Source organism: Chlorocebus sabaeus, chromosome 7 (assembly GCF_047675955.1).
Source record: "Chlorocebus sabaeus isolate Y175 chromosome 7, mChlSab1.0.hap1, whole genome shotgun sequence".
NCBI classification, from domain to species: Eukaryota; Metazoa; Chordata; class Mammalia; order Primates; family Cercopithecidae; genus Chlorocebus; species Chlorocebus sabaeus.
The window spans coordinates 7,181,901-7,207,824 of NC_132910.1; the positions used below are offsets into that span (position 1 = coordinate 7,181,901).

At 33.7% G+C, this 25,924-nt stretch overlaps 1 protein-coding gene across 16 annotated transcripts in view; it reads right to left on the minus strand.

Moving 5' to 3' along the window:
- Nucleotides 1-25,924, minus strand: part of ADGRL3 (adhesion G protein-coupled receptor L3) — an 846,373-nt gene that overhangs the window by 81,164 nt on the left and 739,285 nt on the right. For all 16 annotated transcript variants that reach the window (XM_037989342.2, XM_037989350.2, XM_073017343.1 and 13 more), the window contains 2 exons: nucleotides 13,356-13,565; nucleotides 9,491-9,711 (listed from right to left, as the gene is read on the minus strand). In XM_037989342.2, coding sequence (XP_037845270.1) covers nucleotides 9,491-9,711; nucleotides 13,356-13,565 — 431 coding nt within the window. The remainder of the gene's footprint in view (nucleotides 1-9,490; nucleotides 9,712-13,355; nucleotides 13,566-25,924) is intronic.

The following is a 25,924-nucleotide window of genomic DNA, read 5'->3' on the forward strand; positions in this document are numbered from 1 at the left end:
GTATTTCCTCCTCTTCCTATTAAGTACCTTAAAAATTTGCATGATTCCTGTCCCAGTTCACTGTGTCTATGTTAAAACACTTCACTCAGCCTTTAAGGTGGAGAAGAATATTACGTGGGGCGTATGTATACATGCCTGAGCACATATATCCTACCTCAGAGTTATAAGTCTGACCATTCAATGACATTTAGATACAAGGTAAAAACACTGTTTAAGGTGAGACAAAGCTAGAAGAACAATTTATCACACTAAACACACTGAAGTCCAGCTTGTGAATGGTAAGATAGACCCGCTATTGAAGAGCACAATTTATCTAAAAATTGCCTTTATCTATCTAGCAACATTTAATTTGTGAAATTAGTAATTTGGATTGGCCATTTACATTTAATTTTTAAGATATGGCAATTTCTTTTTTATAAATGAAATTCAATCATTGTATATCATCTATACATTATGTTTATAAAAGTACTGTAACAAAAGACATAAGAGACTTGAGAAAGCAGGTGCATTCTGACCATACTCATGTTTATTTGAGGCCATAGTAAAAACCTTTTGATACTAGATATATCCTATAATTCAAAGAAACACTTCTCATATACCACACACCCCTTGACTTGACCTCCTTTTCATTTATCTAATATAAATGTTGTTGAAATTCATTTTGTAGTATAATTTTTTTCAAATAATAGAAGTAACGTATATTGCTAGCTACATGATGAAGTCTTACTGAATTATACAAGTTTATTGATTTCAAAACTCTAAAGGACTGGCATTAACCCACAAGAATAAGTAGTCTTTGTCCTTGTGAATTACTCTATTTCAAAATATTAACCAAAGTCTTTTTGGGTAATGTAAATTCGCAATATGTTTGTTTCACTTTCTACAGGATGCTAAATCACAGACTGAATTATTCTTGATGAATATTAAATGTAACCAGTAAACAATCGTTGGCTACTATTAGATCATGAAATTCGCAAGGCTTAATCATAGCAAGTTGTTTATGAGAATTTTTAATTATATAATATCCTTTTCTCTGTTATATTTGCCGACATTGTTATATTTGTAATATATATATTTATATGTAATATTATATATATTTATGTATTGATGTATTATAAATATATTTTTATATAAATATATGTAAATATAATATTCATATTATATTTTTATATATATATCTGGCAAGCTTGAGAGAATAAGAAAGGAATAAACTGGACAAGAAAGAAGGACAAGAAGAGAAAAAAGGGACAGGTATATATATCAAGTATAATAAATCTGGTCCTCAGTTTATTGCATAATATGATTGTTAGGGATTTTTTAATGCCATTTTCATCACAGCACATTCATACATGTAATATTGAAATACTTTGCAAGCAAGTGCATGAATTTTAAAAAAAGGTTGGTGGAGTGATACAGGGATGCAGTGAAATCAGTGGTGGTCAGGACTAGCATTTGAGGTTCTGCTACAGTTTTGGATCTTAGAATTAAACACTACCTTTAATATATCAAAAATAGATTGTGTTGTCTTTATTTCCTCAACATGTTATAGTTTTTAAAAGAATTTCATTTTTTTTTTTTTTTGGTAAAATGCATACTACATTCTATGATGGACTATAAAGGTAAGTAAGAATTATAACTATTGTAATTTATTAATACTACTAAATGTTGAGTGATTGCCATGGTCTCATCTTAAGATGACATCATAAGAATTGTGTACAAGTAGCCCCTGTGACACAAGTTTACCTATATAATAAACCTTCACATGTACCTCTGAACCTGAAAGGTAAAAAAAACCCCCAAAAAACAAACAAACAAAAACACCAAGAATTGTAATCACTACTCTAGTGAATGGTTGCTTTTTAATACAATCAATTTTATAATTAAAAACAATGTTGCTGATCATGTCTGTATTTCTTCATTGGTATCAGCCAAATAATAGTACCAGTAATAATAAAAGTTCTAATTTAATAAATACTTATCTATGCTAGTCATAGATGTCCAGCATATGCTTTACATATATACATACTGTTTACATACAAATATACACTTTATGTATATACCCTGATTCATAAATACACACACACACAAACAGAGTTTCAAACATTGGAAGAGTCTTGCAAGGTACTTATAATAACTTCCATGTATGGATTAGGAATGTGATACTCGGGTAAACTACACACAGACACATAGATAATAAGTAGTTGAGACTGAATCTTGTTCTAGTCTACCTGACTCCAAACTCACTGTGGCTATTAGATGTTTCTCCAGAGAATAAAGATATAAATTATAAAACAACTAAAGGTGTAGCTTGGTTGATAATTAAAAATTCTCAATGAGTAGGTGAGAAATTTATATGCTGTATATAATGCACAGATTACTGAAACAGTTCTCAAGTCAAAATATCAGATCTTTCTAAATACAAGGTCATCTCGATGTTAGTGAAACTTTTAGTATTATTAAACAGCTTCACTGCAATATGATTTATATATCATAAATCATTTATTTAACAGAGTATAACTCCAAGGTTTTTAGTATATTTAAGAGTTGTGAACCCATCAGCATAATCTAATTTTACATTTTCATTTTACCAAAATGAAACTCTGTACCCACCAAAAGTCACTCCCCATTTTTGACCTCCCACTGCCCTACAATGACCCATCCACCCTCTCCCCAATTTTAGCAACCACTATATTTTCTGTCTTTACAGATTTGCCTATTCTGGACATTTTATATATATGCGAACATATAATATATAGTCTTTTATAACTGGCTTTAGTCACTTAATATAATAATTTTAAGGTTTATGTATTTTATGGCATGTGTTAATACTTCATTTTTATTGCCAAAAAATACTCCATCATTTAGGTATTTCACATTTTATCTTTTCATCAGTTGATGGACATTGGGTATTCCCATGTTTTGGCTAACATAAATAATGCTGCTATAAACTCTTGTATACAAGTTTTAACGTGGTCCTTAGTTTTTATTTTTTATTTTTTGATAAATACTTAGGAGTGGAATTGCTGGATCAAAACTATGTTTAACATTTTGAAAATCTGTGGAATGATTTTCTGAAGTAGCTAGCTACACCATTTGACACTCCCATCAGCAATACATGAGGGTTCTGATTTTCCACATCTTCAACAATGTTTGTCACTATGTACTTTTTAATGTAGCCATCCTAATCAATAAAGTCATGATATATTATACATGATGTTCTAGATGTCTAATGATAGCTGTGGAAGTTGTTATACTTCTTTGATTCCAATAAGCTCAGGTCCAATATTCAATTTTAAGTCTAGCATTTCATTGCATTTTAAAAATAACAGTACAGTGGTCCTGATGATCTCTGACATAGTTCTAGTATAGATAACTTCTTAATAGAAAAAAATTATGCTCAACCAAGAATTCTTGTATATATGATGATAATTTTATATGTCCAATCAATCATTGGCTTTCTGGATGATAAAATGATGACACAATAACCCTTCAGCATTTACTACACATACACATAAAATGCTCTTGGCCTTGAATAAAATAGTATATAAACATATACATGTACTCCCTGTAGACATATTGAATGATGACCGTCATATGTCAATAACAAATACTTCTCCATTATCTGTACTATTTCCTACTGGCCAAGCTATAGTCAAACACAACTGGTGATAATATTACAGCAAGGCAGATGCTTTATGTCAACAAAATGTTATAAGAACATTTTATAACATCATATAATCATTGCTTAGAAAAATACTCCTTAAGTGAAAATATGATTTTCTATGAATTTGAAATGCTAAAGAATTGTGAACAAGGTAATTAAATAAATCTATGCATATAACTTGCAGGTACCATCGAGTTCAATGTTCCTTAACTAATCTCTTTCTTGAATAATACTCTAATCTGATATCTTTAAAAAATCTATAATCACTTTTCTACCTACAGGATTATGCTGGTTAGATGATGAAGTGAAAATAAGGAAGTCTGGGGTCTTTTAACTAACAGAGGAGAGATTACCCCTTTTAGAGATACTCTTAAGCTAATGAGCTGGGAAGACAAATGTAAAATTTAATAGATAATTTACAACAATTTTCAGATCATAAAATTTGATTTCAATTATTTTTAACAGTTTGGCTATTCTTCTAGTACTCAAGAATATTCTGATCGATTATAAATGTTCATGACTGCATCCACATATTTAGAAACCACTCAACAATTTTTTAGCCCAGATTTTCTCTTCTAGACAATTCTCTGAGCTTAACCCCTTCCCAGTGTCCTCTCTCCCTCTTCCTGGTACCCACCTCTAATTCCTTCTTCCAATCCACTCATGATGGTAACCACTGCTTTTCCATACATGAGATTGAGTGGAAAATGCTATAAACTATCAATGTGATTTTTTCTTTAAATAAAAATTTACTGTTCAAACAGTTTGCATGCTTTGGTAATACTGGAATAATTAAAGTTTAAATGAAGTGATTAGTTTCAGGTCATAAAACCAAAGTATTTAGCACTGAATTTCCAAATCTGTCCCATTTGAATTATTGTTAAGTCAGTGCCAGCCTTTGCTATAGTTTTCTTCTGACGGTATCATATTGATGTCATCCCACTGAATATCCATATGAATAACAGTATGAGAGACATAAAAAGATATAAGAAAGAGGTAAATGAAAATAAATGCCCATTATTAACAGTGCAATTTATACCTGTGGTCTACTAGCAGAGTTTTTTTTTTTTTTTTAAGATTATTGTTTTATAAAATGGATTTTTAAAATATCTAATTATTTTAACCAGATGTTATTCTAAGTACATTCTTGAATATAATATCAGTACAGATAAAAAGGTTTCGTTAAACAAATAATGGCGCCTTACAAGCACTGCAAATTGATGGCAAATTAAGCAACTTCTCAGAATCAGATTTGTATGCTTTGTGTGTATGTGTTTTATATAAAATAATAAATTCAATAGCCCTAACAACATTTCATAGAAAAACGTCAAAATCCATCAGCCAGATGGAATATATTTATCTCCATATCTGTAAAAATAGCATTTATTTAACCTATGAAACAATTTTATCTCTGATTTTATCTCCTACCATTAATATAATTCTCTATATTTTAGAAATGTAAGGTATTATTATTATATTAAAGGTTTCAGAAATAAAGCCTCATTGTCAGTATAATAAACAAATACATTAAGAGGAGAGAAAAGGGAGATATGTCTATTATCTGAATTATTACAATAGACATTCAGTGGTTTTATTCTAGATGTACTCTAAGTGGGCAAGACTGAAGAATAAAAACTTAAGAATCATGAAGTTGCAAAAACAAGTAAAAAAGATTTCCAAGACATACAATTTTACTGTATTGAGCTTAATAATAATTTAAAGAAAATAGTTAACAATATTTCTCTGATTTCTGGCTAGTTCCACTGTATTATAGGCTGTGGACTATACATTTTCATACTTGAAAAAATCAGTGTAGTACATAGGAAGGTGACACTGCAAACAAACAAACTTGAGACAGCAGAGATGTGTGAAAAAAAGATGCACGTGGTGAGCAGGGAGTGGGAAATGTCATATTAAATAAAATAAAAGCAGGCCGGGCATGGTGGCTCACACCTGTAATCCTAGCACTTTGGCAGGCCAAGGCTGGCGGATCATCTGAGGTTGGGAGTTCGAGACCAGCCTGAAAAACATGGAGAAACCCCATCTCTACTTAAAAAATACAAAATTAGCCAGGCATGGTGGTGCATGACTGTAATCCCAGCTACTCGGCTACTCCAGAGGCTGAGTCAGGAGAATCGCTTGAACCCGGGAGGCAGAGGTTGTGGTGAGCCAACATCGTGCCATTACACTCCAGCCTGGGCAACAAGAGTGAAACTCCGTCTCAAAAACAAAATAAAACAAAATAAAAGCAATGCACAACAGCAGGAGAAACTGGAACAAAGACAGTCTCGATGATAAGAAACAAGATATATAATTCTATATACAGAAATCCTTTGAGTTGCATAAAAATTAATGGCTTATATTTTCATTGCGATGTCTTGATTAAACCCTGATGGAAACAATCTGGTTCACTTCAACTTTTCAAGTAAATACCATGGCTCAGTACTGGTTCTCTTTTCAGTATCTGCTTCTTCAGTGGGCAAAACAGCACTGTATAGATGTTGGACTGCGTGAATTCCGAAAAAGTAGAAGTTAAACATTTTTTACATGTATTCTGAAGGCTTCTCTGTGGACAATTTATTTAAAATGTACAACAAGACACTAAAATGTGTTATGCCTGCCTGTGAAATAATTGAAATAATGAAATTTTCTCTATCTTTTCCTCTTTATTTTCCATCTACCCTCCCTTTTCTCTATATCTGTTTTGCTTCTCTTTATGTTGGAAAAAGTGATAATTGCAAAACTGAACTGTTATTAAGGCTTGTTTTAAATCAGTGCCTGGGAAATAAATTAGCCCCTAGTCTCACACAGTAATAATGTCAGTAAATGAGAGCTTCCAGTTATGGTGCAGGAAATTAAAACAATGATGGCCAAAGCTTTAACAAAGTCACAAGAGACTACATATTATTGATTCTAAGAAAAGATAGATTTCTACTATCCAAAATATGACATCTGTCTCAAAGTAAATGACTAAAACACAAACCAAACAAATTGAATGAGTTCAGTAACAGGACAATTTCCAAATACCTAAGGAGAAAAAAAATAATGTAAAAGAAAAATATAATTTGGAACTTCAAGAGAGCAAAATGGAGCTACTTAGCAACAATATTTGAAATAGTATAAGGTCACAGATAACTATATTACTCAATTTCGTAGTAGAAAATGCATTGAGAAAAGTGTAAAGTCCCATGATCTAGGTGAAATGACTGCTAGGGGCTTTCTTTTTTGTTTCGATGAAAATATTCTAAAATTAGACAATAGTGATGCGTACATAATACCATGAACATCCTAAAAACAACTGAAGTGTATGCTTTAAAAGACTGAATTTTGTTATATGAATATATCAAAGATATTATTTAAAAAAACAAATAAACCTATATCAACCTAACACCCCTCCCCTAAGATATCTTTAGGGACAACCTCAGATAATGTGTTTTGTTTGTTTGTTTTTTGTGTTTTTTTTTGCTAATCCTAGTCTGTATCACAGATGTCACTGGAATCAACAGAAAAAAATCACAGACTTGATTACAATTCACAAAGGTGAGATTAAAAAAATAATAGTTATTGGCATATTTAGACAAATAGTTTTATACACCCTGTCAGTGTACTCAAGACAAAGACTAGACAAATGGTTTTATACAGCCTGTCACTCTACTCAAGACAAAGACTCAACGTGAATAAGTCTTCTTTTAATTGTAGTGTTGGTGCCTAAAATAGCACAGTTCACATATGCTGTTTTAACTATGCTCCCAATAATTCTGGCGTCCTCTTCTTGTCGTTCCCTTTTTATGAATCCTCACTTCTGAGAAGCAAGCTGTTTTACTGCCAGCATGTTCAGACTGCTGATTGCCGGTGGAAAGTCATGAAATTTGGCTTATTAACTTCTGTACAAATTGAAGTTATCTAACCTCATCTGAGCCTTCACTGCTGCTTGAAAATCTTTTTATTAATATCTAATTGGCTCCTTAGCACATTTTCCGTAGTCTTCATTTCAAAGCTTTTCAAATCTGTTCTCTTGACATGACCTCACCTATTCACTCAATAGAAATCAGCATCTTTTACTTGATGGAAAAGTTCCTCTGCTTCAAAATGTACCTTGCCTGTCCTTTTCTTCACACTCACCTCAAAAAAGTGAGGTCATTTTACAGTTTCAAAAAAAAAAAAAAAAATCCTAGTTTATTTGAAATAACCTGACTTGGTTTATCTCACATCTGCTACCAACTAACTCTATAACCACAGGCAATGCAATTAATTAATCCAGTATTTTATTTTCTCACCTGTAAAATTAGTGCCATGGACTTTGCAAATTCTAAGACCACTTTTATTAATAAATCAAGAGTTTCCTAATCTTGTGTTGAGTCTTGTGTCATTCTAACCCCCAAGACTTTTGGCTTTCATTTGGCACATATGTACCATAAGGAATTTTCTCTCTATGAATCTCCTCCTATTAATTTGATTCTTCTCACCCTAGATATGCTTAAGACTTCATATTTAAAATCTTCCTTCATGATTATCACATAAGTTAATATTTTCACTATTTTTCAATCAACTTACTTCCAGGTGTACATAACACTATTACTACTGACTTATCTCTTCACACCTCCCAATTTGACTTCTGCTTCCAGCACTTTGCAAAAATGGCTGTTGCACTACTTGGGAGGCTGAGGCCGGTAGATCACTTGAGCCCAGAAGTTCCAGCAGCCCAAGCAACATAGAGACCCCACCTCTTAAAAAAAAAAAGACTTGTTTTAGAGGTCAAATGGTTTTTTTGTTTTTTTTTTTTTTTTTACTTAAGTTAATTTTGACATAAAACACCACTAATGGTGGTTTTTTGTTTTAGTTTTGTTTTGCTTCTTAGAGATGAGTTCTCACTCTGTCATCCAGGCTGGAGTAAGGTGGTATGGTCACAGTTCTCTGTAATCTCAAAGGCTGGGCTCAGGCGATTCCCTTGCCTCAGCATCCTAAGTAGCCTTATAGACATGCACCACTGTGTCTGGTCACTGATGGTGTTTTGAAACACTATCTTGAGACTTTCTTCTCCCTTGCCTTGAATCTGAACCTCATGGTAATCTTTATAAGCCTCTGCTTACCTCTTCTTTTTCTCTACTTGTAATTTTTCTCCTGAGGCTATGTTCTAAATATGATTATTCATCAGAGGTCTATCTTGGTTTACTTTCTAATCTTCTCATAAAACTTTGATTTACTCTGGAGACCTCAACTGTTATATGCATGTAGATTACAAACATATTTTTCTCTGAACTCCATGCTAATATGCTTCACATCTTGATAGGTATGTCTTACCAATTTAAAGCTGTGTTGAAAGCAAAATTCATCACTCTACCTCAACGTCTACCCAGGAAAAAAGGGGAAAACACACAGGTTGTCCCTGCTCCTATACTCTTTCTGTTGATGACATAAAAGGCTTTCCAGTGACTTGAACTGGCCTGTCAGGAAGAAGAGAAGCCAGCAATGTCAGGGACTGCACCATCCTATACTAGCAAACAGCTCTTCATACAGCTAGTTCTTCCTTTGACTAACGTCTTAATGTTCTGAAGAAAAATAAAATTATGATCTCTTCGTAATTACACAAGGTTATGATGTGGATGTGGAAAAATTATACTGTTTTAAAACAGCATCATGGTAAGTCTCAAGGTATCTTTTTCTTTTTACATCGTAACCAAAGTATAACCATGGATTGAATTATACACATTTGCTGCTCAGTTTCTTCATTTATTGCTGTGAGGTAATATAAAGACCTTAGCTTCCAAGAAAATCCAACACTTTTATTTCACCTAGATTTAAAAAGAAAGAAAACAATAAACTTACACTTTATCTGTTCCATAACTCCTGTAGTCTACTGCAGCTGACACAGCCACAATGAGTGCAGGCATCCCATAGCCGACCAGATAAAAGTATTTCCTACGTGAATGTTCACTCTCAAAAACCTCCACCAGCATGATATAAAGCTGTACCCCCTCCAGGAACATCCAGGTGAAGGCAGCCAAGAAGAAGAAATGTAAGAGGGCAGCGAAAACAGCACAGGCAATCTAGGAAAAGGAACAAATGATTTAGTCAAATCACTACCGCATGGGATACTGGTCAACTGCCATAAAACCAAATTAAATATTTACCGAAACTGCATTACAATAGGTCTGCAAAATAATCATCTAGGGAAGATTCCTAAAACACAGATGTTAAAACTAACATACTTAAATATAATCTACCTTTGAAAACTGCCTTTAACATTAATAATGGCTTATGGATGACAGCATATCATCAGCATAAAAAAATAATACTTAGGAAAAATTCTAATAAGAGTCTATGAATAACTATTCCTGAGAGATGAGCATAAATATTTTAAAATAGATTTTAAGAATTTTTTCTCTTGACCATAATCATGAGTTAGAGTTAGAACATACTAACCGAGTAAGTTTTTCAATAGTCAATGAAAGAGAAACATTAAAACTAAGGGAAAATTAAATAGTGTAGTTAATTGCAGTCTTTTCATGATGAGATTATTACTGTTTGTTTGTTTCATGATGAAATTTATTAGTAATTGTTTATTTCTCCCTGCCTGGTATCAAAAAGGATTTAAGGTGGTGTTGGAAAATTCATGGTGAACATGAATAAAAATGGATCTACTTAAATGTTCCCAAACTGCTTTCTTTCTTTGATTTTTTTTGTTACTGTATTAAATATTGGTTTAGACAAGCTTGGTCAAAAAAGGCAGCCAGTTCTCATTTTTGTATATTTTCTAAAGTACTACAATTTTCAGCTGACCAACTATCAATTTCTTACCCTTATGTCAGTTCCTCAATTCTCATTTCTTTGAGTTCTTGTTCCTTATAGGAAGCCCTGATTAAAATCTATAGCTGCTACTGGAAAAGGGCAACAAACTTACAGAAGTTATCAGAGTAACAGAAATTCATTGGTGAGTATAATCTCTATGAAATGAGACAAAAGGGCAGGTGAAATTTTGGGTTACAAAGATGACAATGAAGGAGAGGTCAGGAAGTCTCACATCTGAGGAGCTAGAAAGAAAGCTGGTCCTAAACACTACGTGGAGTGCAGAAAAGGACACCTCGCTAGCAAGGAGAGTAAAGACAAGTTTTGCTGAGCTGCACTCTACCCATGTTTTTCATATCAATCATTGTTCTCTATATTACTTGTTAGAAATGAGTTTTGTGTAGTCTGCAATATTTGGCGAAGTTTTTCATACCATATGTAACATCAGGAAACAAAGATAAGAATAAGGTTTCTAAATGAAAAGAAATCACACAGCATTTGAATTGCAAGCTAACAAGAGAATAAAATGATATATTCTTGGAAAATAACACAATTTTCCATTTCTTGCTTTTTTGAGTTGGAACTTCAACTATTAATTTTTGTTATCATAAGGCTTTACTTTTTTGGGGAAAGAAATGTGTACTTTGATTGCTTATTCATAGGTATGCATTTATGGGAAAAGCTGTCACATTAGTATATGATACCCAATTAAAAATATAATCACCATAATTGTACCCTTTACAGTCATTAATCATGAATGTGTAATCACAAACATGAATCCAACTGCATTTTTATTGTAAAGTACTCCATACATATGGACACATACCAGAAAACAGCATTAAGTAAGCGAACTATTTATTATGCTCAAAAGTCTTCTACAAAATGAAACTTTTCTGCTCATTTGCAATTTTACTCATGATAACAAACTTGTATCATGTGCATAAATCTTAAGTAAACTGAAACTGGCTCACAAAAATTATAAGTGGGCATAAAGTCTGTGTAATATTAAGATACTGTCTATTATTTACATTTTCTGTTTGGTTTTACCAACAGTTGGCTAGTGCTGTTCTTTTTTTTTCTTTTCTTTCCCTTTTTCTCTTCCTCCTTTCCTTGATACGAGTAAATGTAGGGTGCAATAACGTGTAAGGTTAGCACTTAAAGACATGACCAGAACTCATCCAAATATAAAGTGCCAAACAAAAATTGGGAAGAGTTTACATATACTAAAAATGATTTGCAGGTTGTACTATTTTCCAAAATACATCAATTAGAAAAACTTATTTTAGACCTGCAGATTTTAATATAATATTGGCTATTTTTAAGGCATATTACAAACTTTAAAACATTATTCTATTAATTGGAAAAAAAGCTATTCTTTCATTTTCTAAATAATTTTACCAAAGTTTCCTCAATATTGAGCCCTGTGGTTAAAACAAACAAACAAAAAAATGACAATATGTAGTTCCTTAGAAAGACAAGTTTATGAAATAATTTCTGAAGAAATGTACATCTCCTTCATTGCTAATGGGAACACGAAATGGTACAGCCACTTTGGAAGACAATTTGTCAGTTTCTTTAAAGCTAAATATACTCTTACCATGTGATCCACGAATTGTGCTCCCTGGTTTTGGAGTTAAAAACAGGTCCACACAAAAACCTGCATACAAATGTTTATAGCAGCTTTCTTTATAATTGACAAAAGCATAACTGACATCTTGGAAGTAATATCTCATCAGACAATGAGATACTATTTAGCACTAAAAAGAAGTAAGCTATCAAGTCACAAAAATGCATGGAGGAAATTCAAATATATATGACAATTTGAGAGAAGCCAAGTCCAGGCATGGTGCTTCACATCTGTAATCCCAGCACTTTGGGAGGCTGAGACAGGTGGGTCGACTGAGTCCAGGATTTTGAGATCAGCTTGAACAACATGGCCAAACCCTGTCTACTAAAAATACAAAAAATTAGCTGGGCATGGTGGCAAATGCCTGTAGTCCCAGCTACTCCAGAGAATGTGGTGGGAGAATCGCTTGAGCCTGGGAGATGGAGATTGCAGTGAGCCAGGATCATACCACTGCACTCCGGCTTGAGTGACAGAGTGAGAATTTGTGTCAAAAAAGAAAAGAAAGAAAAACGAAAGAAAGAAAGAAAGAATGAAAGAAAGAAAAAGAAAGAAAGAAAGAAAGAAAGAAAGAAAGAAAGAAAGAAAGAAAGAAAGAAAGAAAGAAAGAAAGAAAGAGAGAGAGAGAGAGGGAGGGAGGGACGGAGGGAAGGAAGGAAAGAAAGAGAGAGACCAATCTGAAAAAGCTAAATGATTCCAATCATATGACATTCTGAAAAGTCAAAACAATGGAGATAGTAAAAAAGAAAAATGGTGGTTACCAGAGATTAGTGGGAAAGGAGAGATTAAACAGAGGAAGCACAGAGGATTTTTAAGGCAGTGAAAAAAACTCAAACCCAGAGAATGTACAATACCTAGAGTGAAACCTAAGGTAAACTATGGAATTTGGGCAATAATGATGTGTTGATGTAGGTTCATCTGTTGTCACAAGTGTACCTCTCTGGTGGGGGATGTTAATAATGAAGGACACTATACATGTGTAGGAGCAGGGAATAGACAGGAAATGTCTGTAGCTTCTGCTCAATTTTGCTGTAAAGCAATAACTGCTCTAAAAAACAAAAGTCTATTTAAAAATGAAATATACACCTTATTCATAAAGTTTGCTGCTTATTTATGATGATGGGATATGAAAAATGGAAAACTGAGTAAGGCCTGAAAATTAGTATCTATCTTAGATGACTAGAAGAAATGATACTTTCAAACTAAGTAGTTTTAGTATTGGCAGTACTGAAAAGCTGGAAGTGGAAAAATTCTTCACTGGTATCAATGTAGGTTGCTTACTGGTTGGTCAGTTCGGTTGATCCCAATCAGGAAGAGCAGCTCTGCTACAAAGAGACTGATGCAAAGGTTCTTGTGGATGGTGTTACGGTCACTCTGGAGCCCGCGGAAAAAGCAAAATGTGAAGATGCAAATCAGGAGACAAACAAGCGACAGCAAAATTCCAACCCACGTGATCACATCCAGAAGGAGGTCATGGACCGCATCACTGTGCTGGAAACACAACGAAAAAGCCATAAGTTGCGCTTATGCATAACCAATTACAAAGTTTTATAAGGGCCTGGATTCAGAAAGCATGATAGTAATAATGCACAAAATACCCTCTATACCCACAATGAATACAGCAACTTAATGATTTGGGTTTTCTCTTCCACAGATAGAGCATTTTATCTTTTCTGTGAGGTGTAAATCAGTTTGATATTCAGAGATGCCAATAGTGTTTGCTTCTTTCTCAGCTACAAACATTTTCAGAATATAAATAGTTAAAGCAGACCGACTTAATTCTGGCCAAAGATTTCGAGGTAAAATATTTTATTTTTTAAATTTGTATCACTTTTTTGGACTAATTTTCAGACCATCTCCACTAGGGAACACTATTTAAAATTTTAAGCTTTATACTTGGGGAAGTTGTATCTCAACTAATTTTTGAATCATCTAAGGATTTTTAAAATTAAAAATGCAATTCCTTTGTCCTATAAATCTTGTATCATAATTTCCAAGGTTGCATTATGTAAGTATGTATTTTCATAAAGATCCCCAGGGAATTCTGATGAATAGCCACACATGTGTACCATTTATTTTGGGGAAGATCTAAAAGAATGAGGATATTCATTGGATTTATATTCATATTGAATGGCTTAGAGACATCAGCAAGTTTGATCTTTGAAGGATTTTGCATGAATAGAGCCTGTTATACATTGACAGAAAATAAATACTCAGAATTGCTATACTAAAGTGGCATATAGCAGACAACAGAGCTAAGAAACAAGAAAAAGTTCGGGAACTGTACTGAAACATCATGTTTGGGTTCTATTAAAATAGTAGGGGAAGCTCTGAGTCTGCCATGTTCCTTGGTTGTCAATTACTTCATTTCTGTCCTTGTTTTAAGATTCAGAACGCTTATTTCCACCTTGAGATATTTTGTCCCTACCCTAAAAAAACTTCTGTGAAACTTTAGAATTTATAGAGGCCCAACAAATAAATATATCAAGATGTTGAGGAAAGTTGAGAAATTGTCTATGACTGTCAATTCTTTTCCTTCAAGGTTTTTTGAAGAGCTCTAAATACCTAACTTCTATCAGTAGCAGAATGGATAAATGATTGGGTAAAAGGTTAATTTGTACAATAATATTTTAAAGAGTAGTAGAAAATCAGTGTACTATATTTAAAGTCAAAAACATGGATAATACACAAAAATCTAATATTTTTTTTAAAAAAAACAAGCATCAAAAGGATCTATACACGATGACAGCATTTTTGTAAAATTTTAAAAGATGAAAATCAGGCCGGGCATAGTGGCTCATGCCTGTAATCCCAGCACTTTGGGAGGCCAAGGCGGGTGGATCATGAGGTCAGGAGATCAAGACCATCCTGGCTAACATCTGAAACCCCATCTCTACTAAAAATACAAAAAATTGACCAAGCGTGGTGGTGGGCGCCTGTAGTCCCAGCGACTCGGGAGGCTGAGGCTGGAGAATAGGGTGAACCCAGGAGGCAGAGCTTGCAGTGAGCCAAGATCGTGCCACTGCACTCCAGCCTGGGTGACAGAGCGAGACTCTGTCTCAAAACAAAACAAAAAAGGATGAAAAATCAACGGCATTGACTTTTATGAATATATGTAAAATTGGTAAAAGTATAAACATTACATGGAAAAATTCTGACAACAAAGAGTTGTCTTTCTAAGCGATGCCTTTTTGAGCTATATAGATCATACACACTGACTTTTGTTTTAAGATGGAAGTCATCACATTTAGTTAGCTTCCACACTAAGCCCAATTTTAACCTATAAAAATGTTCAGGTTTTTCAAATACTGCATGTTCTCACGTATAATCAGGAGCTAAACACTGAGTATTCATGGACATAAAGATGGCCACAATAGAAACTTGGAGCTACCAGAGGTGGGAGGTAGGGAGGGGGGCAATGGTAGAAAACCTATTGGGCACTATGTTCACTCAATACCTGGGTAATGGGATCATTCGTATCCCAAACTTTAGCATCACAGAATACACTTATGTAACAAACCTGCCCATGTACCTGATGAATCTAAAATAAATGTTGAAAAAAATGGATTTTAAATGAGGACATTTGAAAAACATATATCCAGATTTTCTTCTTTTTCTTAACTTCATCCTTTCAAAGATTTTTCTGGATGTGGAAATTCTTAGAAGTGAGCCACCATGCTGTAATCTGAATCATAGCATTCCTCATACTGCCAGATATGACTTCACAGTTGTTATTTGATAAAGACCTCCACTAGAATACTGTCAATGAAACAGTTTCAAAATATTCCTGCATACCTCTTGATATATTTCTCAGAAGGAGCTCAGGTCATGAAAGAAAACCACATGAAATTTTGCTTTAACTGCTTTGTTCTCTGGGGGATACTACCAAAGCAGTGCTGGGTCTGTGGTAGCTTAAATTACTTTTAGTGTTTGAGAATGGATAGTGGTTAGTGCTACCTGGTTCCCTGAATAGAGAGCTATTTGCTCTCTTCTTTGATTCAAAGGAAAGATGCTGTGATTTGAGAATCAAGTACCAACGTTTAGCACAGCAGTCTTTCATAATGGAAAAATGGCAGGCATAACACCCTCTCAAATGTATCCAAAAGACCTAAAACACCCTTTTGAAAAAAAAAGACAAAAAAAAAAAAGAAGAACAAGAACAAGCAAAACTGATAAGAAACCAAAGAACTCTCACTTTTATCTGGGTAGATGCATTATTAGAAATTTATTTATTTTACTCAGTGCCTTAGTAGGCTCTTCAAAAACCCCATGCAGAGTTACTAAGAGAAGAATATCAGATCTTGAAATGTCAGTAGCAAAAATTTGTAGCACTCAAATATAGAACAAACAAGTCTAGTCAATAAGCCACCTTTTAGTTATGACTATTTAGCCAGGAAAACATCAACACCAACCACCTATATGTCCATGATACTGAGAGGGCAGCACTCATCAAAGACAACTCAATACTTGAATTTTACCAGTAACATGAACAGGAAAGAACAATGGTGTATTAGTCCATTCTCACGCTGCTGATAAAGGCATACACAAGACTGGGTTTATAAAGAAAAGAGGTTTAATGGACTCACAGTTCCACTTGCAGGCCTCGCAATCATGGCAGAAGGTGAAGGGGGAGCAAGACACGTCTTACAAGGCAGCAGGCAAGAGGAAGTTTGTGCAGGGGAACCCCCATTTATAAAACCATCAGATCTCATCAGACTTAATCACTACCATGAGAAGAGTATGGGGGAACCGCCTTCATTATTCAATTATCTCCACCTGGTCCCACCCTTGACACATGGGGATTATTGCAATTTAAGGTGGTATTTGGGTTGGGACACAGTCAAACCATATCAAGTGGACACTGAATGTAAATAATAGATGTAAATATGAAAAGCCTTGTTTATAATTAATAGTCTGCCATAATAGAACTTCTAGGAAGGAGGTCCATGCATGGAAAAAAGCAAACTCCATTAAAGAGGACAACCCCTTGAATTAAACTCCTAGGTATAGATGTACCAATGTGATAATGGCAGAAGGATTCCTTTCTGAGATTGCATGTTTGTGAACACTACATAACTCAATCACCTATAAGACAAACTATATACCAGTATGTGCCTTGAGAGCAGGCATTATATCAATTTTATTAATATTACATCCTAGCACCTAGTACTGTGCTTAACATTAAAACAATCTATAAAAATATTTGGTTTTGAATGATTATATTCCCACTTCTATTAGGCTAAATGCCTTAGAGCTGAACCCTCTTATATCAGTACAGCTTTAGCACCCATTTAATCTCCACTTGGATATTTAATAAGATATCAAATATTATATATCCAAAACAGCTCCTGATCTTATCCTATTCTGCCCTCCTGCCTTGAATCTGCTCTTCCTTCTGTTTTCCTCATTTTAGCAAATGGCAACTTCATTTTTGAAAATGTTCTGGTCAAAAACTCAGGAATTATATTGACTCCTTTATTTCCTTCACACACTACATTTAATCCAACAGGAAATCTTATAGGTCTTACCCACTAAGCCTGCCAGGTTCTTATCTCAACTGCACCAACTTGATTGGAGCCATCTGATTTCTTATGAAGAGCCTCTTAATTGATTCTTAACTGATCTCCCTACTTTGGCCCTAATCCCACTTCTCTCTATATTTAGCAGAGCAGAGAGATTCTTTTTACATATAAGTCATACAACATCGCTCCTCTAATCAAAGCCTCCAATGGCTCCCACTCAATGAAAATAAAACTGAGTCTTTGCAAAAGCCTTACATAGCCCTAAGAACTGCACCCCTGTGACATCATTTCCTATTCTTCCCTTCCTTCAGTTCATTCCACTTCCATTGGCCTGCTCTGTTCTTTGAATGGGTGAGAGATATTCCAGTCCCATGGCCTTTGCATCTGATGCTCCTTTGACCTGGAATACTCTTCCAAAAGATATCTGCATGGCTTACTTGCCACCCTCCTTTTACTATTTATTCAAATGTCACCTTCCCACATAGGGTTTTTTCTGAGTCTTCCTATCTAAAATTACAGACCCGTTTTCCTTATTCTGACTCTCTCTATTGCTTTTCTTGTATTATTTTCACCTTACTCCTTATCACTTATGTAAACTATATATTTTAATATTTTTTTCTACTTATTTTCTGTGCCCTTCCCAACCAGAAAGAAAGCTCAAAGAGAGTAAGTTGTTTCATCTCTTCTGATTACCACTCCTCCAGGTCCTGGAGAAATAGGTAGTATACAGTAGCTGCACAATTAATGCATTGATTGAATAAATGACCTCTCTTTAATCATCCCTCTCTTCTACAATGGATTTTTATTCAAATTACAAGTTGTATCATGTTGCCCACTAAACAGTCCTTGGGACTCTTCCTCTTAAATCATCAGCTCTAAAATGTTGCGTAAAAGATAAAGAAAATTAGAGCTAGAAAATAAGAAGGTTGTTACATCATAATACCTTAAGATATCCTATAATGTGAAGGTGTCAAACAATTACAAAAATGAAGACAAAAGTACAGATGTAAATAAGAGGTATCTTGAGTAATTCTTGGAGTCTAAAGCCTTGAATTTAATCTTGTTACTTCAATTTAGTCATTGTTACTTTTAACAAAGTACTTAATCTGTTTGAGTATCAGAAGCCTTATCCACATAGCAGTAAAATAACTGAAGCTTCAGGATACTGTGATAAGTAATTCACATAATATATGAAAGTAAGAAAGCGAGTATTTCCTTCCTTTTTTAAATCTGAATGTATTCTGAATTTTTTCATGTTCAATAGCAATTTTCATTTAAATAATAAAAAGCCTATATAAATGATATAGGGAGGATCAGAAAAATAATAACTATAACAATAATATATGTTAATGTTATTTTAACTAAGAACACCAAAAAATATTCCAATCAAGTATGAGTTATCTAATTTCACTTTATAACATTTCCAGCTTAGTTATTATTAATATTTGTGGTAGTTATAAATGAAGACTATAAAAATGCCTATAGCAGCCAGGCATGGTGGCTTATTCCTATAATCCCAGACTTTGGGAGGCTGAGGCAGGCGGATTGCTTTGAGTCCAGGAAATCAGGACTAGCCTGGGCAACATGCTGAAATTCCGTCTCTACAAAAAATACCAAAATTAGATGGATAGGGTGGAGGGTGCCTGTAGTCACAGCTACTCAGGAAGCTGAGGTGAGAGGATGGCTTGTGCCCAAGAGTTGGAGGCTGCAGTGAGCCAAGACCACACCACTGCACTCCAGCCTGCGTGACAGACCCAGATCCTGTTTGGGAGAAAATAAAACAAAAAACGCCCAAAGCAGATGAAGAAGGCAGATTTTAACTTTTGAATCTGAATTACATCTTGATTACTGTACAATTGCACTTATGACTTTTAAATGAGAAAACAAGAAAAACACTAATTCATCTGTATACTTTTCCTTAGGTTAGAACAAAAAGACAAATAAAGTAGCAAACAAAGAAAGACACTAAAAAATTTTGTCAGAGTCTGTACCACAGACCAGTGTAATTTTTGCAAGGAACTCTTGGAAAACTCATTAAAAAATAACAATAAACAAAAATATCAAAGACTTCAAGGAAATTAGCTTCTTAAGGGAAGATAAGGAGATGTGAGAGAAAAATCAGAGGAGAATGACAAAATTATTCCTCTGAAGATGGTTTCAGAAAATTCAATGAATCTATCATCTCTAGAAAGAAATTTTTATATAAACAATAATTGTTTTTCAGGCTTTCTATGAAGTTTCTATTCATATTCAAAAGGCCAAATATTTTGTAAAACTTACATGAAGCTTCTGATTTTCCTTTTATTTTTGTCTTACCTAATCTGCTTTGTCTTTGTCACTGAGTACTCACATACCTCGAAAGGGGAGTGATGGGAAGAAAGGATGGCTTACATAATTATTGTCACTTGTGAGAGTGACTCTGTCCATGTAAACCCCTCCAATATACCATGAGGTACATTTGATGATACTAAGACCAAATTTCTGGAACAGGGAAATGTGACTTTTGCCTTATGATTTAAAAAAATAATAATAATCTGAGTACACGAAGACTTTATGTGAAACTGTTGATATTTCTAACTTTATTGTCCAAAAAGCCAGTCAGCAAATGAGATAGATCTTAAAATAGTTTTCATTTTTAACTATATAAGTGTTTCCAGATGGGATACAAACTATACAAATTAATTGTGAACGCTTCTTGATATTTTTTTTCCTTCTTTTTTGAAAAAAATAATTTTAGAGAGCTGCATTTTTCCGACTGTTTGAACAATCACCCTGTAATAATTATCAACTGCTTGCCAATAATTATCAAGAACCTGTTTTACTTTTTGCATAATAATGCATTATTTTAATGTTGAGCTGGATTTGGTAAAGCAGAATAATATGAGTTTAAAATTGCCTCTTCAACATATCGTGTTCTGAAATATTTGTAATATAGCTGAGTTTCTTTTTTTAATAAAAATATATGAGTGTTCACCTTACCACTAACATATCCATGAGCATAAAACATTGATTTGAATCGTAAATTAAACTGAAGCCAGCAGGATTCCAAAAAGCCTATTTTCAGATAAATGTGGCATGAACTCTGTGAAAAAAATTCCTGGCAGTGAAAAAAATTCCTGGCATTGATCTAACTGTTAAGAACTAGGTCATCGGACACAGAGGTCACCTCACAAGCTCTTGGGAAAGTGAAGGGATTAATGGTCTGAAGAAATTAGGATTTCCTTTGCAGAACATACCATAGTTGGGTAACCCAGTAAGAAGGACAATATGATTATATTTCTTACTTCTTTTTAGGTCAATTAACTGAAACAACCTACCAACAACATTCAAGTTTGTATCAAATTGAAAACCAGTCTAAGTATTTTCATGCTTTAATTGGTAAAAGAGAAACACTAGCAAGTGTGTGCTCTTAAGAGCATACAACATTCATATACAATTATCCTTTGGATTCAATGGAACTTCTTTAGCATCATTTCTGGCTTCAGAAGCATACTTACTATGATTAGCACACTCTAAGTTATTGGCGATCTTCTTGCTTTGAATTAAAAAAAAAAAAAGCCAAACAAACAAACAAACAAAAAAACTACATTTGGTGTACCAGATTTGCAACTACTATAACAAATGAAAGAAAACAGCTGAAATTGTTAAAGGAAATGGAATGATCAATCAATAGAAAGAAAATAATTTAAGAGTGTCTGGCATGGGGATGAAGGTAGGAAATGAAGCTAGGCAGATGGAAAAATTTTATCCTTAGCATTTCTGAGTTAAATAAAGTGGCTAATAATGATAGCAGTAATAACTAACACAAAATTTTCAAAATGTCTGATTCTATTAGAAGAGCTTATTTATTTTCTTAAGGTACTCATTTTCATTCTATAAAACACTGTGATGTGATACTATTATTATCTCCAACTTACAGATGAAGAAACTGAAGCAAAGAGTATACAGAATTTATCCACAATCATTCTACTATGAGGTAGAGACAGAATTAATGATAGGGCAACCAACTTCCCAGGTTTGCTCAGTACTGTCTTGGTTTTAGCAGTAAATTTTTGTTTTCTGGGAAAGCCTTCTCCAAGACATAAAAAGCCTCAGATTTCAGAGATGGATGCAGAACGTTGAAAGAAATCTACAAAATCCACAGGACCACCTAGAAATTGGAGGCTGAATGCCACAGTATTTTTAGTGTTGAATGGATGAAGCATCAATTACTCATTTTTCTTAATGGCGCCTTCAAGTTTTCTCCTGACTACTGAAGTTGGTAATGAAGATTTGTGATCCCAATACCAGTTCATCCATTGTTGCATTACTCTAGATGATGTGATTGAGTATTTAACCCACACGCATTGTGATCCTGAGCTCCTCTTTGATTTTGCCTGTGAATTAACTGTAGTGATTTGTGTCAAGATTGTGCTACTTTAATTTTTATATTGTGAATATCATGACCACATTTTCCTACAGTTCAGTGATGAAAATGAGTATGACTATAATACCAAAGCTAGCATGACAATATTGACAAAAAAATCTAAACAATTGTGTTACTTTAAAAATAACATAGAAGGATGCATGGATCTAGAATAGGGAGAAAATCAAAACAGAGTAGTGTACAATAAACAGAAATAAATTTGAGATTAGACAGAAGGTGATGTGAATACACCTGTAGAGCCTAGATCTCAGAAGACTAGGATGAGACAGGCAAGTTTTTGTAAGTCAATCAACACCATTTTTTATCTCCTCCCAACGCCCCCCCCAAAAAAAAATCAATGCTCTTTTGAAAATGGAATAAGAATAAACATGCATTATCATTTTGTTCTCTTGATTGCTCAACACACCTGAGTACAGTTTTTTTTCTGATTCAAACGTTGCAACTAAAAACGTTCCTGAGGGTAAACAAAAGAGGAAATTTTGAGGACCAATATGTTGACCCCTTAGAGTGTAGAGCTGATTTTGTCAGATCTTTTTAATGATCATGGTGCTACAAAATATCAAATGATATGTTGAATCATGCTAGCAAAACCATGCTCCCTCTAGCTCTTGGAATTTTGAATTCTAAAATGGAGTTTCATCATCTCCTGGATTTCTGTGAAGATTTTAATGAAATTTCAGATGACATAAAAGATGTTGCATCTTGTCCAAATTTAAAGTAGACTCTACTCATTTATCTGCATATTTGACAGACTGTGCAAATGTAAATGTTAGAAAATTCCATTCAGCCCATAAATGTCTTATAAGAGAAAATGAATAGTTCTTACCTATTAAATGTCCTGTACATCTTTATACAATATTAATAAAAAGGTATGTGGTTTGCTTAGCTATGATATTGTGGTTTTATAATGAAATTTTTTGGTCACTTTTCAGTTTCCTCAAAATGTGCAGAGCACTTAATGAGCTTTTTGACTTTCTGGAAATGGAAGAAAATATGTACTTTGAGACATATGCCGACAAGATGCCCATCACTGTGGCTGGCCATAAAAATATGTTAAAATATTGGCCTTCTGTAAAATTATATTTTCAAAGCATGGAACAAAAACAATGTCTCTCTTTGATTTTTAAATACATGACAGATGAGAACAAAGAAAAAGATTACCATGAGACAGAAATGTAAATGATGTTTCTCTAAAACTGTTTAATGATCTCTAAAGAAGATGTAAGAAATCTAGAAAAAGATGAACTGACTCTACTTGAGTTGTTTGAAGTCCTGTGTAGTTTAGGACAAAAAGCCATAGAGGGAAAAAAGGACTCATTTTTAGGATTTAAGACTGTTTTCAAAAAATGTCACCAGAAAAGGGCAGTCAAGTTAAACAGGAATTTCTCACTTATTTACTAAAGCTGTAACTTGTTTAGAATCTGCTCTGGTTTGAATATGGCCCCTAAAGTTCTTAAGTTGGAAACTTAATCCTCATTGCAACTGTGTTCAGAGGTAGGAATTTTAAGAGGTGATTAGTTTATGAGGGCTCTGCCCTAACGAATGGATTAACATTGTTATAATGCGAGTGGGCGAGTTCGGCCTTCTCTTTCTCTCTTGCCCTCTTTAGCATCCCTGTTCTCTTGCCCTCTGCCTTCTGCCAGATTCTGGTGGCTTGCTCTTGGACTTCATAGCCTCCAGAACTTTAAGAAATAAATCTCTGTTCTTTATAAATTACCCAGTGTGTGGTATTCTGTGATAGCAACACAAAGTAGACTAAAACAGCATCCAATCTCTATTTCATAAGGTAAAAAACTATGTGCTTTACAACTATTAATCCTGATAGTGTTTTAATTTATGTTGACATCCAACATACTTCTAAGTGTTTAAAACTGATGGACATTTTGGACATAGAGAACATATATGATGAATTCATAGATGCAAACGACCTGATTGAAAGGCAGCTGGTCTACCAAAACAAGCATGTAGATACAAAGTGGATGGGCATTTTTGCAGAGCTGGGAACTAATTCCTACAAGTCTGAAAAGCTATTTAGTAAAGCTATGCAGTAAAATCGAAGGTATTCCATGCTCAAACCTTTTTTTTGAGAGGATATTTGGTTTGATGTTATCACATTGGACTGACACAAGAAATCAACGTAATATGGGCTTAATGAGGGCAGAACAGAACTATGACTCAAGGTAAATTTTACTTTTGACTGAATTCATTTTTACCTCTATTAAAAAGAAAACGAAAGGCAAATATAAACATGTCATAATTATTTTATTAAATAAAGGTAATATATGTTTAATTACTACATTGTATCTACCTTTTAAAAAATTCTTATATTTACTTAAAAATGCACAATAATATAGCCTCAAAATTTAAATATCCAGTGAAGACTTAAAAAACATTAAAATAAATGTCTGAATCAGAAGACAGAAATGTTAAAAAAATTAATACATTGTTTCATACTATTGGCCCTACTATGAACTAGCATTAAAGTACTATTAATTTTCATTGTTAAATAGTAATAACACATACGTGAATAATTATTTATGGTGTACTAAGCATATTTTTGGTCTTGCAGTGCTATCTCCCATTGGCTCTCTAAAAACTTGGTCACCCTAACTGGTAGCTAAATATTCCATGTTTTCAGCAACATCATTAACAGTGGGAAGGTCCACAAATGCTTGCTATATTTCCTTCCATGACCAAACATAGGTGGCCCTAGATTTACAGTAGTTTGACTGATGATTTTTTGACTTTACAACAGGTGTATGAGCACATAACCCCGTCACAGACTGAGGAACATCTGTATACTAAGCTCCTAGAACAGGAAAGAGCAAGGTTTACATGGGTAAAAATGTCTTGACTATCCTTTGAATATAATGATTAAACCCAGATATCTTGTTAAACAGAGTTTTCTGGGCTCATTTCTAGCTCTAAATTTTCTTATTCTCTGATAAAATGGATAACTTCTGTTTGTTTTCATTCACACATATGCACACACACACACCCCTTTTGAAAGTACTTCTTAAAGGGGTTGGGTGATGTGGAGTGGGGTAGAGCAGCTGAAGAGTAAGGAAAAGTAATTATAGAAATACCAGACATGAGTTAACCTGATATGTATACTTTTATCACCTTATCATTCTCACAGAGTCATTACCTTTAGCTTGTATGAAAAGAGAAATTTACCACAGTGAGAAAGAAAATTTTGAATTATAGATGAACAGAATTAGAATTAAAGGAGAAGGTAATTTTTTATATCTAGATTATAAAAACCATGTAATAGACACTGATAAGGCAAGAAACACTCAATAAAATTTTGGTAGATTAATTCTAAGAATATTTATTGGGTACCTATTATGTGCCAGGTACTGAACAAAACAGAATATAAATATAAATATAAATATAAATATAAATATGTACATGTGCACATACACACAGTCATGTCATTTTTATTTCATTTTCGTTTGGTTTTCTTAGCTACAGCAATTTCAGAAAAAAAAAAGAATATTTATTAGGCTCTGTTTTTTACATTCTCATGAATAAATGCATTGCATTTTAAGCAGAATGCGGGTCTTCCAGATATTCTAGAGACAATTATCCCACAGGCTTAGTGACAATAATGTGAGATAATACAAAATTCAAAAAATAATTAACATCTTAAAAGTTTCATGAATTGGATTTTTAAATTAGCAAGTAACTATAGGAGATTTTTAAATTATATTATTTACATTGCAATGATACACAGAGTAAATTCGCAATCCCTTGAATTGTACATATCAAGATAGGCAAAATGGTTTAGTTTAGCCACATTTTTATTCAAATGCTTTTTTTTTTTTTCCTTTTTGTGAGATGGAGTCTCCCTCTGTCGCCCAGGCTGGAGTGCAGTGGCGCCACCTTGGCTCACTGCAAGC